The sequence below is a fragment of the Paroedura picta genome, chromosome 4 (genome assembly GCF_049243985.1).
Source record: "Paroedura picta isolate Pp20150507F chromosome 4, Ppicta_v3.0, whole genome shotgun sequence".
NCBI classification, from domain to species: Eukaryota; Metazoa; Chordata; class Lepidosauria; order Squamata; family Gekkonidae; genus Paroedura; species Paroedura picta.
The window spans coordinates 131,256,611-131,275,003 of NC_135372.1; the positions used below are offsets into that span (position 1 = coordinate 131,256,611).

At 46.1% G+C, this 18,393-nt stretch overlaps 1 protein-coding gene across 2 annotated transcripts in view; it reads right to left on the bottom strand.

The window, feature by feature from the left end:
• Nucleotides 1-5,198, bottom strand: part of CBLN4 (cerebellin 4 precursor) — a 30,445-nt gene extending 25,247 nt beyond the window's left edge. Inside the window, exon 1 of one of the 2 annotated variants that reach the window (XM_077335659.1) lies at nt 4,236-5,198. In XM_077335659.1, the coding sequence (XP_077191774.1) occupies nt 4,236-4,526 (291 nt within the window). In that variant the 5' untranslated portion in view covers nt 4,527-5,198. The remainder of the gene's footprint in view (nt 1-4,235) is intronic. The other variant, XM_077335658.1, reaches the window with a different exon arrangement.
• Between the last annotated feature and the right edge of the window lie 13,195 nt (nt 5,199-18,393).

The following is an 18,393-nucleotide window of genomic DNA, read 5'->3' on the forward strand; positions in this document are numbered from 1 at the left end:
TGAGAGAGCCCTGAGATTATTGCTCTACCACTACACCCAGCTATGGGGCGAAAGTTTCACGACTCTCCGTATATAAAGTCAATCCCATGACATTCAGTTGTGTGTACTGCCTCTGAGTAAGGGTGCATAGGATTCAAGACCATTAGTGTAATCCTAAGTGGAGTTACACCCTCTGACAGTGCAATCCTGCACAGAGTTACACTCATAGAATCATAGAGCTGAAAGAGACCTCCAGGGTCATCTAGCCCAACCCCCTGCACAATGGAGATAATTCATAACTCTTCTAAACCCAATGAAGTCAGTGGACTAAGAAGGATGTAATTCAGCTTGCCCTGAATTGCATGTCCCATAGTAGCCCAATCTCATAAGGTCTTGGAAGCTAAGCAGGACCAGCCCTGCTTAGTACTTGGATGGGAGACCAACAAAGAAGTCAAGAGTCACTACACAGAGGCAGGCAATGGCAAACCACCTCTGGTCACCTCATGCCTTGAAAACCCTACAGGGTCACTATAAATCGGCTGCAACTTGACCTCACTTCCCACTACAAACTCTTCTTAGGATTGCACTTGGGTGTCTTACTATGGAAAGGAAGAGAGCAATGAAAATAACCTTGATCATCAAGTTGAATTTTCTTGGGCAATGTTCATTAAGCCATTTATGGGGAAGACCATAGATTAGTGATGAAGGTCCCTGAAATTCACTTCCAGGTTTCCTCATTAGGGCCACCTCAGTGTCTTCAAACCATACTTTCTCCCAAACCCATTTTCCCTAAAAAGCATGTGGCTTACAGTTGCATTCAAAGCACGGTTACATAATTCAAGGCCCGTTGAATTCATTGTTCTTAGAAGGATGTAACCCTTTTTTCGGAGTACCCTATGAACTTAATCCTTCCCAGAAATAAAAGCATAAGCATACATTGGTGACCTTTCTCACATTCATTTCCTTCTTTCTTCCCTTGGCCATCTCTTCTAGCTTTTATTAGAAGCATTTGACCACACACACAAAGCTGCCTTATACCGAATCAGATCATCAGTCCTTCAAAGTCAGTATTGTCTACTCAGACTGGCAGCTGCTCTCCAGGGTCTCAGGTGAGGGGCCTTTCACGTCACCTACTACCTAATCATTGAACTGGAGGTGTTGGGGATTGAACCGGGGACCTTCTGCAAACCAAGCAGATGCTCTATCATTGAGCTGGAGACCTCATAGCTGCAAAAGGCATGGAAGGAATGATGATGATACATATACATATTTCTTCCAGTCCATGCAAGTCCCCCCCCCAGAAAGACAGAGGAAGGCCCTTGCCTTGAAAGTGGCTGCTGGTGTGGATAGACCCTATTCAGCTAAATAGTCCACAATACAGTAATGTAATAAATAACATAAAGCAGTTTTATCACATGGCTTCTCCTACAAAACTCTAGGGGAAATAAGAACCCGCCTTGCTTATTCTTGGAAGCCTTCACATGTGCCTTCATATTCTGCCATCCATGTGTCTTTCTGTCTATCTGTCAGTCTGTCTATGTATCTATCGATATGTAGATATATTTGCATGAGCTCAACCAAAATTACATTCAAGCCCATTGGGTTAGCATTTGCAACTTTGACTTAAAATCCATACAACTTCCATCCAAATCAATCTGGTTTTGGGGCTGAGCAGATCGACTTCCCTCCGTGTGGCAATTGAGGGGTGAGGTGGAGAAAGCAATGGATAGCATTCCATACAACAAGCAACACACGTTGGCTTCTTCTCCAGTCCTGGTTGGAATGCTCATGACATCTTGTGAGTGAAACAGAGTATAGGGGTGTGGATTGTATCTCATGGGCAAGCAGGGGCTCAAGAACATGACCAGAAGATGAGGAATTAACTGTACAGTACTTAGGCACTTAAAATGCAAGGTTCATCACCTGTGCCTGGACCCCCCTCCTCCCCAAAAAATCCATGGCTTGTCTTCTTCCTCTCCACTGAGACAAGCAGCTGCCTGATATTTGGCCCATGCCTAAGCTTCTTTCACATCCACCTGTCTCCGAGTCTCTTGAAAAGGTTAATGACACTGTGACTGAGTAAGCGACAAGGTTCCAAGACCTCTTTGTAGTCATGGGAGAGACTGAAGATTCATCTCTCTCCCTCTCTCTCTGAGTATATGCTTAGGAAGAGGAACTTTCAGGGGCTTAATTAGATGGTTGGGCTAATATTTGCAAAGGCACACTCCTCCAATGCTATCGCACATAATGAGAAGAGACTGAGCAAGGAAATAGCTGAGAGGATAATATTAGACAATTCCCAAGAAGAGGCAGGCATTTCAAGCTGCCAGCTGGCTTAACATCATTGCAACTCTTCTCCTTCTCTCTCTTTTTGTCCTCACCCTTTAATGGTTTAATGGTGTCCAAATCAAGACCCTTCATATCCAGTAGGAGAGATACAAGCACACAAGGAACTCTCCATTGGGAATAAATCAATTTTTGAAGTCTTCTAAAGCAGGGGTAGTCAACCTGTGGTCCTCCAGATGTTCATGGACTACAACCTACAACCTGGCAGGGGCTCATGGGAATTGTCGTCCATGAACATCTGGAGGACCACAGGTTGACTACCCCTGTAGTGTAATAATTCTGTAGGTCATGAGACAGGCGTCATCATCCCAATTGAAACGTCAGTCTTTTACACTAGAGAAAGTGTCAATAAATATGCCTCTTTCGTATAGCCTGGTCTTATAGTTGCATTTTTTCAAAGTTAGGTTTTTGCAGAGGTCGGGATGGAAAGGCAAGGAGAATGTGGGAAGCCTTCCCAACAGTGCTACATTCTTCAGCGACTCAGCTAAGGTGCAGTGAATCTTACAAAGGACTGCCTGTGTACGACCGGCAGGGTTACCTGACTCTGTTTGACTGCAAATATCGGCTTCCAGCCCAGACGAGTGCTGCAATCTTCCCAATGCAATTCTTGGGGGGGAGGGATTGTTTCGTGAGTTGCAAGTTGCATCTAAATTCCACTTAGAGATTCTGACCACTTGCAAAGTGATAAAAGGGCAGCACTGCTGGGAGATTTGGGTGTAAACCAAACAGGGATCTTCTGAGGAATCCTCAGAAGTTTGCATCATGCCTCTCTCAACCGTCTTCCAAAAAAGCATCCTTCTCCCCTCCCACACAAATCTCCTTCAGATATCCAGTCATGCACGCTGTGCTGCTGTGGTCCAGGGTACATTTACTTTGAAGCAAAAGCCTCTTTGCATATGATCTGGCTTCCAGAGTGCAGGCAGAAACAGCATGACCTCTGAATTCTGCCCTTCCTTCAGATCACTTACAATTACTTTAAACCAGGCTCTGTTAGGGATCTGTCTGATCTTCTTCCTGCAGCCTTATCATGTGCAAGAGACATATTTCTTCAATAAAATCATTGGAACACGAGCTTTTAAAAGACAAGTACTTCTGATTGTGAATGTTCAACGGCAGACGCCAGCACAATTCACTGGGAGCCCTCGGTATATAGCAGGATACACATCCAAATCAATTAATCATGAAAAAGGTAGTTAAATTTTCATTCAAAACAGCCGCGTTGCAATCTTATGATTAATTCAGTCAATAGATTCCAAAATGCGCAAATGCTGCCTGGTTCAGTTCAGTGAGATGGCTATAACTTCTTTGGACAAGGAAGGGGGGGATGACTGGTTGTGGGAGGAGAGCAGCTCATTGCTCCTGAGTCTTCCCCATCCCTTTGTAAGTTTCATCCCATTGTTTTCCATGGAGCATTGTGCAGAGTTCACAAATCGGCTCCCACCTGTTGCTTACCCCTTCTCCTCCCTGTAGCCATCTCTTCCCCCTTTGACGAGGAAATGCACCCCCCTCCGACCACACACAGACCCCTCTAATCTCATCCCATTCCCAAGAGCCACTTGTATTTTTTTAAAAAAATGTTCCCTACTTAGACAGAATTGGGGTCCTAAACTTTTTTTTTTTAACCTGCTTGCTCAATGGCCCCACACAACAGAAATCCTCCCAGTTCTTTCCTGAGTAACAACCAGAGCTAGATTCAAATGGGTAGCCGTGTTGGTCTGATGTAGCACAATAGAATCAGAGTCCAGTAGCACCTTTAAGACCAACAACGATTTATTCAGGGCGTGAGCTTTTGAGTGCAAGCACTCTTCCTCAGATTAAGAACTCCTTACAACCAGAGATATTTATTCTTCACAATCTCTTCCCCCCTTTTGGGGGGGGGGGAGGTGAGCAGATTTTTTGGGTTTTTTTACCTGATCGAAGTAGATTATCCTGGTTTTGTTGCTCATCTCCGACGGCTCGTGGTTGGTACTCCTGACGGCCGAAAAAGCCACCTTGGAATTGGCGGCCCGCACGGAGATCCCCAGGGGAGAAGACGACGAGCCTTTGGAATCGGTGGCCGGGTTGGAGTCGCAGACCACCAGGCATTTCCCTTCCAGCACGATGGGTTCCGTGTCGTTCTGCGCCCAGGCCGGGAAAGCGGGCAGAGTCAACGCCAGGAGGACGGTCGGGACCATGGACAGCGCCCTGCTTGAAGCGCCCATGTTCAGCACCGAGAGGCGGACAGCGCAGCCGGGCTCCGAGCGTCGCCCCGACGCCGCTCTGCGCCTTCTACCTCTTCTCCACACTTGCGCGACCACCGCGGAGCAAGCGAAAGCGGCCGTACCAGCAAGCACGCGAGAGGAGGGGAGGGAAAAACCACACCGAGACTCTCTCTTTCACACACACGCACGCACTCACACGCGCACTCACAACACCCCACTACCAGCGCGCCGGCAGCGGAAGCTTCCCTTGCACACTTCCAGCGAGTCGTCGCTTCTTTCTTGCGGTTCTTGTCGCCGTTGGTCCTTTCAAGATCGCTTTGGCAAGCAGCCTCCCCAACAGCTCCGGGAGCAAGCCGGCACTTCCCTCTGGCCCGTCCTTTGCCGTCCAGCCCCCCCTCCGCATCCAGGAGGAGAAGAGAGGGGGGGGAAGCCCTCAGGTGAATTATTGATGGAAGGGAGACAGACCGAGAGAGAGAGAGATCAGGACGAAATCAGAGCGCTTGACGTAGCCATGATTCTTTCCCGCCGCGACCCTTTTCCCGCCGCTGTCCTGCAGGGATCTAAGCAGACGCGCTCGGCTGCGCAGGGGCGGGCGGTTCGCAGGCTGTGGCTCAGCTCGTCTGGCAAGAGCCTTCGCGGAAGCGGAGTTCCCCCGCTCTTTACCACAGTCCCCCCCACCCCAAGCGTCACAGCTCCGAGAAGCACGCCCAGCCCTCTCTCTCTGGGCACAACTATCGCCTTTTTCAGTTCACACGAGTCCAGGAGCCCTCCTGGGTATTACTTCGCCACGTCCCAGGCGTAACTTTTAAAGGATGCGGGGCGGGGGCGGGGGGGGGGCGCAACACAGGAGATAGGTAGTTATTTGTCCCAAGGAAATATTACTATATTTGGGATTTGGGATGACTGCACAAGATATTTGCCCGTGGGGGGGGGGGGGTGTTGAAATATTGACTCAGGGGCCAACACAGTCATTAAGGAAAGGCAAACCGTCAAGGCTCTTAACCCTTTCAGGACTGAGGAATAATGGGCAAAGCATGAGAGTTGTAAGCTGGGATCTTTCCAGAAATAGGCTTCTCTGTGTGTGTGTCCACTGCATAGATAAGAAAGGCAGACTTTAGATCATTGGGTTTCTTGTCGCAACAACCCAGAGTTAGGCAGCTCCAAACTGAAGTGACAGAGAGGTCCCTTCCAAGCCACCCCCACTCCCCGCCCATTTTAAGATGGCCTTGGTAGGCTTGGCTCTGCAGTGCAGTCTAGTGGCTCCTTTGGAGATGGTACCAGGTGATATCTACATTCCTTTCCTTAGCATGTGGTACACAAGAGTAAACCAACCTATGGAGGGGGGAATGATTTTATTATTGTTTTCTTCTCCCTCTGTTACTCTTCTTTCCATGCACTAACCTTCCACACGTTAGCATGCATCAAATTATACACACACACACACATATACATACACATACACATATATACATACATACACGCTAGTTATACATATATAACTCTTGCAGCATTTTAAAGATACGGGGGGGGGGATGATTATCTCTTGTGATGGTATTAGGAAAGTCGCAGCCCAGAGAAAACAGTCTTATTGGGTGGAGATACACAGACTGAAAAATCCCACGCCATCTTGATACCCCAACCTAGGGTGTAGTCTGCACGGGGCTTTTTACCCAGTCCCAATTTGAATGAATCCCTGCTGTCTACACTGAATTCAATTTGCATTTTGATTTTGGCTGCTTTAGATTATCCCTCTGCAACATGCACGATTGATTAGTGGTGACTCTACCTTTCCCCTGCGCTATCCTGAAGTGGATATAAGCCTCGCTATTTCAAAAAACACCATGAGTACATATGCAGCTCACTGCTTTTCCCGAATTAACTTGCTGCCTTGCTGTAGTCTTCTCTGATTGGCCAGGGTGTCAGTTCCTGGTTCCCAGTTTCAAGGCTTGTCTTAAAGTGACTGCGCTTCAGAAGCCCTAACTTCTCTCAGCAGAGATTTGTCTCTTGGTTCCCCCCCCCCTCTGCTGTCTCCAATCCTCCACACACACACACCACCTTTCAAGAAAAGAAAGAGGATCCTGCTGTGCTTGGCTCCCTCCCCTGATTTCATATTGATGCTCACTGCATGGTGTAGGCCAAGCTATCAAGGAAACAACTGCAACTTGGGAAAAGGTGAGAATGTCAAGGACCTGTGTAAAAATATGGAATGCCCTGGTGTCTTTGGGCTGACTGCAGTCCTTTCCCCTGGGCAGTCAGCCTTATTCTAACTCTTAGCTGAGAGATAATGATCAGGCTTTCCAAAGGTTAAACTTTGTTGGCTTGGCTAGTGACATCTCACCTAGATGAAGAGCGCTAGAGCTCTCCAGTTGGGAACCCTGTCTGGGTTTGGGATTCTTCAAACAGCACTTCAACCAAATGGGTCTGTTTTTTTTCCAGTAGTCTTCAAGCAGCAGCTCTCTTTGTATAGTGACAGGCAGCTCTGCCCTTGCTGGTACCAGTCTTACCCTGAGCAGACGGGCAAAAGCCTTCCTGTTTTTTTGTTGGGAAGAATACATCTGTATGGAAGGAGATCTGCAAGGAAGAGAGCACACTGGGTTGACATTTGCATCGAGCTAGCCACTACAAACCCAAGATCTTTTCCCTGGCTTTTCCATTTATGGGATACCCTTTCCGTTGAGGCTCAGCTGGGGCCTAGATTGTGGAGGAGGAGGAGGAGGAGGAGGAGGAGGGAGAGGAAGAAGACAGTTGGTTTTTGTACCCTGCTTTTCACTACCTGAAGTAGTGTCAAAGGGGCTCACCTTCCCTTCCTCTCCTCACAACAGGAAGCCTGTGAGGCAGGTGGGGAGGAGAGAGCTCTGAGAGAACTGTGACTCACCCAAGGTCACCCAGCTGGCTGCATGCGGAGGAGGAGTGGGGGCCAAATCTGATTCTCCGGACTACAGTCCACTACCCCTATCACTACCCCAAGCTGGCACTCACGGTGGCTTTAGACCCCAGTCCAAAACGTATCTGTCCCCTCAGAGAGTTATTTATTTAAGTCATTTGTACTCCACCTTTCTCCCTGATGGGGAGTCATTTGTTCTCCACCTCTCTCCCTGATCTAAATCAGCTTACATTGTTCTCCTCTTCTCCGGTTTATCTGCACAACCACCCTGTGAGGTAGGTGAGGCTGGGAGAGTGGGACTGGCCCAAGGTCACCCAGAAAGCTCTCCTGGCACAAGTGGGGATTTGAACCTGAATCTTCCAGGCAGCCTGACACTCTTAACCACTACACCACAGTGTTAGCTTTTTAAAGCACCCTTCCAGCCTATTAACTGGTATTTTAATCTGTCTGTAGCCTGTTTTTATGGGCTATGCTTGTATGCCGAGCTGTTTTTTTTTTTTTTAATTAATGTCTTTTTAATGTTTGGTCGTGTTTTTTTTTTCATTAAGACAGGTCAGGCCAGTTCTTAGAGAGGCAGCACAATGATCTCTCCCCCCCCCCCTAAATAAATATATTATGGTTGCTGGCCCTCAAGAAGAAGGGCAGGTCATACAGCCTGGCCTTTAAAAGTACGCAAAGCTGGTCAAGCCTTTGCTGCCTCAGCATACAAAGTTTTATTCCATTTCAGCCTTCTTCGCTGGTAATTGAAATCATCCACTCTATAAGCAGCAGGAAAGGTTGAAATGAGCTCCCCGCAACGGCCTTGGTTTACTAAAACTTCGAGGGTAATCGGTTTATGCAATCTTTATTTTCCACTTTCAGCACAGAGTAGAAAAACGGTGAGATCACCATTTTATTAGGTGCCAGGTGACTCTTTCTCTTTCCCCAAGATGCAAACAAATTAAGAGGCTCAATTCTACAGCGACTGTTTTCAGGTTCAATTCTTTCTTTCCCCAGGTAAGCACCTTATTAACCCAAACCAGCAAGCATCCATGCTCGAGGGGGAAAGAGAAACGGAGATGAATGGTAATAAATTTAAGTCTTGTTTCTTAAAGGAAAAAAAACACACACACACAATCATTGTCTTTATGGAATTTTAATGCACCTTCAAAGCTGTTATTAATCATGTGCATGATTATTGAACACTTCAAGACACCAAATCAGCCAACGATTTCCCTGCTTCTTGCCAAGACCAATGGGATCCTAAGGTTACTGCCTCTGTTTCATGCAAAGATGTCATGATAAGTGGAGTGGGTCCATCCAGCGCACCCTCCAAATTTGGAAATATGATTTCACAAGTGATAGGTCGAGGGGTGCTGGAATATTCAGGCCCACCATCACACTTGCCATTTTTATTCTCTCCTTTTTCAAACTGGAATCAAACCCAAAGGACTGAAAACTTGCTAACCTTATAAATTCAGGTTGTTTTTCTAGCTAGGCTCTTGAAACTGCTGAACATCTTCATTATATTGCACATTTGTTGGATTACACCGTTTCCTATTTTACTGCTAATTTACTCTCTCCTTATATACGTAGCCTAGAGATTTCCAGGTCATTGTCCAAAGAAGTGTGCCTGCACATGAAAGCTCACCCCTTGAATAAAACTTTGCTGGTCTTAAAGGTGCTGCTGGACTCAAACTCTGACCTGGGGATGCTGCGGTTTTCGCCGTGAAAATTGTGGTCTTTGGACTTTGACATTTTTATCATTGAACTTACCTTGTTTGACTGAGCTTGGTGTTGGGGTTAAGAGTGGTGGCTTCTAATCTGACGATCTGGGTTTGATTCCCTGTCCCTCCACATGCAGCCAGTGGGGTGACCTTGTGTTCACCACAGCACTGAGAGAGCTGTTCTGATTGAGCAGTACTTATCAGGGCTCTCTCCGCCTCTTCTACCTCACAGGGAAAGGGAAGGCGATTGGAAGCCACTTTGAGACCAGGAGAACCAACTCTTCTTCTTCTTCTTCTTCTTCTTCTTCTTCTTCTTCTTCTTCTTCTTCTTCTTCTTCTTCTTCTTCTTCTTCTTCTTCTTCTTCTTCTTCTTCTTCTTCTTCTTCTTCTTCTTCTTCTACTTCTGTTGATCAGACATGACAGCATCTTCAGATTTGTTGACCCAGCCCCAGCTCCTACATCATGCAACTAACATTGTGTGCATTGGTGGGTGTGGGCAGTGGATTCCTCATAAAGAAGCATATGTACAGTGCCCTTGTTCATAGAACCATAGAATCCTAGAGTTGGAAGGGGCCATACAGGCCATCTAGTCCAACCCCCTGCTCAACGCAGGATCAGCCCAAAGCCTCCTAAAGCATGCACCATCTCCTTGTTCATGCACCATCTCCTTATACACACATATCTGTTAAGACAAAAGATACTCCAGACACACGAGCTGTAAAGGGCTTTTAGAACTGATGTTCTGAGTTCTTCCCAAAAATATATGGAAAATAAGTATAGATCCTGCAACACAGGATTGATATGAGCCCTGTATATAAGACCTGGCAAGACACGTAAGAGCAGACTCCAAAAGCAGCCTTGTCTGGTCCATGCGTTGTCAGCCTCAGTACCTACCTAGTGGAGAAAATAAGGGCCCTTATTTTTCCTGATGGCAAGAGAGTGAGAAACAGGCTTGTGGCAATATCAGTTGGATGGTATTTCTGGCTTGCAGTTTGACAGCCCTTGTTCCATATCTGTATGATTGTGTGCCTCAGCTCTCATAAAGCATTTGGTGCATTCTATCCAAACATCAATATATCTAATTCTCATCATGGCCACATTTATGGATACTTAAATCTAGAGATTGGAGTCAGGAACAGGCAAGATAGATTTTTCGATATACCTGAGAAAAGCTGCAAGTTTGAAGAAAAGTCTGATGTGCACACACAATAATAGAAGCAGCACTTGCACCTTTAAGAAATTAATGCCCCTAGAGGCCATTGGGGGTAGTTGCTAGGCAACCATAGCAAGATTGCCAACCTTCAAACTTGGGCTTCTGTTAATGAAAGGTGGAGAAGGGACATTCCAGGGATATTTTGGCATCCTAGTCCACCCCATTCCCTTCTCATTGACCTAGAGGGAGGATTCATGAGAACCAGACGTGACAGCAACTATCAGGTGACTCACTACTACATGACTTGCACAATTCACCCAGATCCAGTGGCAACCACCTGGCAACTCACTGCTATTTGACTGAACCCATCACATGAACACGAGTTCATGTCATATGAATGTCAGTGTGGGATCCAGAAGGCTCAGTTTTGAATCCCCACTCTGTCATGGATGGGTGTCCTTGGGCTAGACACTCATTTTCAGCATAGCTTAACTCACAGGGTAAAGGTAAAGGTAAAGGTATCCCCTGTGCAAGCACCTAGTCATGTCTGACCCTTGGGGTGACGCCCTCTAGCGTTTTCATGGCAGACTCAATACGGGATGGTTTGCCAGTGCCTTCCCCAGTCATGACCGTTTACCCCCCAGCAGCAAGCTGGGTACTCATTTTACCGACCTCGGAAGGATGGAAGGCTGAGTCAACCTTGAGCCGGCTGCTGGGATCGAACTCCCAACCTCATGAGCAAAGCTTTCAGGCGGCTGCCTTACCACTCTGCGCCACAAGAGGCTCTTACTCACAGGGTAGTTGTGAGCATAAAATGGAGTAGAGGAGAATTACGTGAACTGCTTTGAGTCCCCATTGGGGAGAAAGACAGCCAGGAAAGAAATTAATTAAATAAATTGAATGTAGAAGTCCTAGGTGGAGAAGAAGGAGAGAAGGAAGCAGGGAAACAGAGAAGAAGAAGAAGAAGAAGAAGAAGAAGAAGAAGAAGAAGAAGAAGAAGAAGAAGAAGAAGAAGAAGAAGAAGAAGAAGAAGAAGAAGAAGAAGAGTTGTTTTTTATATCCCGCTTTTCACTGAGTTTCAAAGCGGTTTACAATGACCTCCTCTTCCTCTCCCCATAACAGACACCCTGTGAGGTAGGTGAGTCTGAGACCATTTATGCACTGGAGGTTTCATGCCGGGCTACAGGCTGGAGTTTTAGTTGTGGCAGGTTGCCCCACCTCTTCCTGCACCCACACGGGGGAGCATTTGGACTGGTGCACCTCATCTGCCCCCAATTTGTGCTCCTGCACAGGAGCTGGGGGAGTAAAGTTCCCAGTGCATAAATGGTCTGAGAGAGACTGCTTTGTGAGAACATCACTATCAGGACTGTGATAAGCCCAAGGTCATCCAGCTGACTGTGGAGGAGGAGCAAGGGTATCAAACCCAGCTCTCCAGGTTAGAAGCCACTGCTCTTAACCACTACACCACGCTGGCTCAATCTATTGCACTGAGCCAAAGAGTATTGCCAATAAACGCAGATCCAGATGCATATAAGAATAGAGTGATTTCCCTTCACGTATCATATCTACATTCTAAATTAAAATACAGTTAAAACCCATTTTATTAAACTGATCATTCAGAAAATTATCTATCCTAACTGAAAGGTAACTAATATGCCTAACAATGAATACAAGCAAACATTATAAAACCAACGAGCCAAAAGGTATGCTTCCGGAAGAAGTAAATGTTGTCTGAGTTTTCTTAGCAGCCAAGGCAAGAAGCAAAATGCTGTACGTAACCGAGGGGTTAATATCAGAAAGTAAGGCAGCCAATTTGTCCCAATCAGATACTAAATTACAGCCCGTTAGAAGCGTGTCCACAAATCTGGACCCTGGATCTGAACACAAAGGACAAAATAAGATGTAATGTTCTAAGCCCTCCACTACCGGTTCTCCACAAACACAAAAATGGAAAGCTAAAGGCACTTGAGAATAATGACCATAATTTGCACTAGAGTAGCAGCAGAGGCTTAATTGATCCAGGGGATATGCTTTAGGGTGATGATACAGGGTGATTAAGTAAAACAGCATCTAAACTGCAGGCCTTGGGAGTTTGGGGGGGGGGGGGTTGTGTGACTCTCTGAAAAAGGAGGGGGACTATGAGAACTGTTCCAAGGCTTAAAGAGAAAGGACATGAGCTACTCGGGAGTTTTGCAAATGACATGTTCAAAAATCAAATGTACCCTGCTTGTGGTGTGCCTTTCCCTTGACTTGCACATGGCATAAGCTCAGTGACTGTCAACAGCGCAAAATGAGCAGCCCTTTCTGTGGTTTTGCACCTGCAAAGTCAGTGAAAATCTGCCCGGCAGCAATGAGAGGATGCCAGACGGGGCATGTTCACACTTTACATCCGCTGTAAATTCTTGCTTCTGCAGGTTAAGGAGGTGAGATATGGGGAGAAAGGCCCACCTCGAAAGAAGAAGACCCAGACTGGCAAGGCTATTCTTACCCACCAGGGTCTCCATCGACAGACACAACAGAAGCTTCGTGCTGCTGATCAGGAGCAATCATTGTAAAATGGTCTCGATAACTGGCTTGTGAAAACCTAATGAATTCACAGCCAGAGGTTGAGTTCCCTGTCAAGGGAAGAACTTAATATGTTTTCAATAATGATCTGTTCTGGGCGGGGGGAGGGCCTACCACCTGTGAAATGGATGTCCAAGGCAATCTCCGGCAAAACCAAGGACTGAATAATGCAATTTAATCTCTTCTTAATTAGATTCCACTTTTGACTGCGCAGATAGATAGATATATACACACATACACACACACATATATGTATATCTGTACATATATAATATATACTCTGAATATAGATATAGATATAGATATAGATATAGATATAGATATATACTCTGAATATCTATATGTATATATATTCAGAATATATATACACACACGCATCATGAAACAGCAAAGACAAATTATAAGCCCAAAACCAGCTCGTTAAAAAAAGGATTTGACAGGATGAGACAATGCAATAAGAGGAGCAGAATCTCTAATAAGTGGTTGGGCTGTAAAATCTAACAGGGAAATCATCGGAATTAGCCTGTTTCAAACCAGTGATTTGTACTGCACTAACTAGAGGTAGTTTTCAGGGGTTCATGCACACGTACCAGTTCCAGATCAGAAATAGGAGGGACCACGGCTCAGGGCTATGGAACAATTAGCATGGCTCTGCTTGGCATGCCGAAGGTCCCCAGGTTCAATCCCCGGCATTTTGAGTTAAGGATCAGACAGTAAGGTAGGCTTTCTCAATAAGGACCCCCCCCCCCCCGGGGTGCAACGCTGGCTGCGTCGGCCTGGAACAGCTGATTTGGATGGCACCGCACAGAACCCTAATGGTTCCCTTTCTTAGTCCCATTAACTCCTTTGTCTAAGCCCATCAACACCATCTCCAGACCTGGCCAGGGCATTGCCCAACATCCTGCTCCATGGAGAATTCCATCATGTGCTAACCTGGGCCACATCACGTAGCCCCCTCCCCAAAAGCATATATAAACAGTGGCTTCCCAAAGCCACCTCATGCTTTCTGATTCGGGACCCACTGGAAACCCCCTTCATGCTGGTTCGTGTTGCTGATCTTTGCCTCTCTACTCCTCAAGACTGGTAATTATATTGAAAACCTCTTTTCCACTCTATTTTCCCCTGTATGACTGATTGCTAGTGTGCTAGACATACATTTTTGACTATTTTTATTATTTTCCTTCCAATACAGATTATTATTTTTACAATATACCTGTTGTCTGCCTTGAGTTCTTAAGGGTGTAATCACCTCCTAAGCATTGGCAAACAATCAATTTTGCTATGTTACCACCCCTTGCTAAGAAAATTCCCCACAGATGGATATGCACGTCTCACAAGACACGTGGGTAAGTGCGTTTCTGGTAAAAGAAAGGTGCTCCTGGACTGTGGCTCTTTTCAGCCGTTACAGACAGACTAACATGGCTACCCATCTTGATCCAAGTCCTAGGGGTGACTCCTGGATCCCAGGGTTTAGAATCATTGGATCATAGAGTTCGAACGACATCCAGAGTAATCTAGTCCAGGGGTAGTCAACCTGTGGTCCTCCAGATGTTCATGGACTACAATTCCCATGAGCCCCTGCCAGCAAATGCTGGCAGGGGCTCATGGGAATTGTAGTCCATGAACATCTGGAGGACCACAGGTTGACTACCCCTGATCTAGTCCAACCCCCTGCAGAATGTAGGAAATGCACAAGTACCTGCCCACCCACAGTGACTCCAATTCCATGCTCCCACCCTAAAAAACAAACAAGAATCCCTGCCAGTCTGAAGATTTGACAGTGCTAACCCAGCTGAATCTATGCAAATGTTTTGGGGTTTGTTTGTAGTTGCTGTGAAGGAATTTGCAAGGCTAAATTAAAGGTCATTTTTGCACCGTTTTTTTGAGTGAGTTTTGACCCTACTTGGTTTCCAAGACCTGGTGAGATCAGGCTAGACTTGCTGATCCAGGCCAGGGCATTTTCAGTGGACTCACTCGGTTCCAGAGATCAATGAATTTTCTGCCCTGCACGGTCTTTTTTGAAACTTTAAGTTCCCAAAAAGAGCACTTTGCATTCTTTCCCAGGCACCAGCCTGTTCCTTTGCAGCGGAAAAGAAAATCAAACCCTGGCTTCTGAAATGTTGCATTCAAGAAGAGAATCTGCTGCAAGCCTTACCCTTGGTGTTCAATGATCCTAATTTGTTCCTGAGGGCCTGAACAATTCTGCTTACTTTTGTGTAACTCAAGCCTGGGTTTCTTTCCCTTTCCCAAGCCACCGCTTCCTTTCATCTCATCGCATTTCTCTCCTCTTGAGTTGCAAGTTCCTAGACTTGCTGAATTTTTAACTTCCTTATCCAGCTGGCTGCATGTCTATTCAGTATAAGGGCTGGGTGAATGACCTGGTATATTGAGGACTTGTCATTCTTTCCAGGGTGTAAACAGATTTATGCAGAGCAATCCGAGGCAGCAGAGCAATAAGAGAAGATCTGGTGTACTGGATTGACTAGCACTATCTTTCTGTATAGACACTTACTTGAATTCCCAAACCGAAATGCATTTTATTTTATTTATTTATTCATTAGATTTTTATAGTGCCCTTTCACATGGCTCAATGTGGTTTGCATATAATGTCGCGAGGAGATACATGGAATGACCTAACATACAACATAGTCAAAAATAACATATAACCAATAACATTGGTTCGGAATCTTAATCAGCAACAATATAACAGGAACAGGAACTTAGAAGAGGTCCCCAGAGGGGTCAGACTGGTTCAGGGCATGGGTGTCTGAAGGGGGACCTATGGATGTTGTTCCATTTGGTCAGGCATTGTTCGGGCAGTATCCCCAAAATCTACAATTCAAACTTTGCCCCATGGTGCAATCCTAAACAGAGTTCTACCCTATTAAATTCAATCTTTGCTTCGGGTGGCTGCTCTTGACATAAGGTTATCAAACTCTAGGTGGAGCCTGGAGATTTCCTAAAATTAGAACTGCTCGCCATACTGCAGAGCTCAGTTCCCCTGATAAAAATGGCTATTTTGGACAGGGGCTCCAATAGCATCATGCCCCACTTTGGTCTCTCCACTCCCCAAACCCTTCCCTCACCCAGAATCCGCCCCCAAATTGGAGGTCTCCAGAATTAATTGGGGAGATTAGCTTTCAGCTGGAGACTGAAATCAGCAGTAAGAGGAATGGAGAAGCTGGCAGGAACAAGGGAGGGGAAAGAACTTGGTGAAAATCTTGGGGGAGAAACATTATTTTCCTGGTATCGAAATGATACCATATTTTTCTCAGCCTCACCCATACTCTGGGGCACTAGAGTGATAACAATACGAGTATACGGAATCATTGTATGTTCTCCAAAGCCATTTTATCAGAAGCCCTTGGAACAGCATTGTATAAAGTGGTTAAATATTACAGAGGGGACTAGGGCAGAGTCTGCACTTACTTTCTTTATTCCATTGTCAATCTTGTTGAATTCAGATCGCTTTGAACTCGGATCTTCCTCTCCCCCCTCCTCCCCATTGAAACAGGAAAGTCTTCTGCACGTGGTTAGGGAGGCTCAGAAGGTGTTGGGGGGGCTCTTTCTTTCTTTTCTTGAAGCCTCTTTCTTTCTTTTCTTGAATGGGGGGGGGGAGAAGCCAAGCAGGGAGCCTCTTTCATTTCTTGGAAGGGAGGGGGAGAGGATTGAAAAAGGCAGAGGAGGGAGGAGAAGTCCAGGACCGAGAGAAGTTGAGAGAAGTTAGGGGCTTCTCCTTTAAGGCTAGCGTGTCACATGACCAGGTGTAGCCTATCAGAGGTTCTCTACCACGGAGCTTTCTTTATTCAGGATTTTCAGCACTCTAAGATATCGCACCATAAAGGTAGGGTCACTCCGCATCAATCCTTCTTGCTGCAGAAGGAAAATTAAAATCGCCCAAAATCCAAACTGAAATCGAATTCTGTGTGGAGGGCAGGGACTGAATCAATCTGGGGTTGGAATAAAAGCTCTGTGCCGTTTACACCCAGGATAGCCCTGGCTAGACCACTTTCATTAGACCTTGGAAGCTAAACAGGGTCAGATGTAGTTAGTTCTTGGAGGGAAGACCACCAAGGAAGCCCATGGTTGCCACGTTGAGGTGGGCGATTGCCAACCATCTCTGTTTGACTCTTGCCTTAAAACAATCTATGGTATATGACTTTTAAGCATTTTTCCATCACCAGCAGCTATGTTAAATAGCACAAAGTCCAGTGGGCGTGGCTCCTTATATCAGCAGAAGCTAGAGCACACAACATCATGTGCCATGCCTGGCTCATATCAATTTGGTTCTTTCTCCTGGGCTTGAGTGGTACTCCTAGAAGGTTCCCGTCCCTTCCTGCCACGTCTGACTTTTCCCAGCTCTCTGCATTTCAGAAGTTCTTTGCAGGTCAAATCCCTTATCAAGTGTACTAGACTTGTATGTATAACAATCTTGATTTACCTGCTATTCCCTTGCGTGAGTCTCGTTGATATGTACCGCAACATACCTTCTTGTCTCATTTAATTTCACAGACAATATGCCCTGTGAGTAAAATTATGCCGAGCCATGCTTGCGGAACATCTGCAGAACCTTGCTGTGGCCGACCTCATGCATGGGAGTTGATTCATGAAGGGCTCTTGGATTTGCAGACAGAGGCAGTGACCTCCATTAGGTGGGTGAAGTACGAAGTCTAAATGTAATATGAGCAACAGCAGCAGGTTGTGTCGCTTTGAACTCTTGTGAAGGTTTTATTCCCCCCCAGGCCTGAATTCTTGGTGGTCATAATTTTCACCCCTTCAGAGTCAGAAATCAAGAAACGCATACTAAGAAAGTACTTTTCTCCTCTTATTGTTGTTGTTAGTTGCGAAGTTGTGTCCAGCCCATCGCGACCCCATGGACAATGATCCTCCAGGCCTTCCTGTCCTCTACCGTTCCCCGGAGTCCATTTAAGTTCACACTGACTGCTTCAGTGACTCCATCCAGCCACCTCATTCTCATCCAGCCACCTCAAACTGACCAATGGCGAGAAGATCCGTTGTTCATGACTGTGTATAAATTGTTTTATTTCCGGGGTTTCTCAGTTCAGTTCTGCCTCTTGTCCCACCATGCCGATCTCGCTCTTTTCTGCTGCTACACACAGATGAACGCTCTCTCTCGATCTACCCCGCAAGGCTGTTGTGTAGATGGTGCCCCCTCGGCCAAGCTGCTTGCCCTGCTGCAACCCCTATGAAAGGGTCATTTGACCCCCCAAAGTGTCCTGACCCCCAGGCTGAGAACCACTGCTTTAGACCAAGCACACAAAAACATCTGCCTTGAATAAAACCTTGTTGGACTTAAAGGTCCCACCAGAGCCAACCCACATTCTGGAACAAACACCGTTAATCTTTAAGTGGTTCCTGAACTCCTGTACGAAGCTGTGTGATGATGATCCTAAATTATTATGCAACTGTGGATTCACATGAGACCGAAAAAAGAGATGGCTATTCAGATGGGCGTATATGGTTTTGTCTGACACGATATGAGTTTACCAATGTAGCTTAAGATTCAGGAAGGCCTCTTGAACACCGTGGGGAATGACA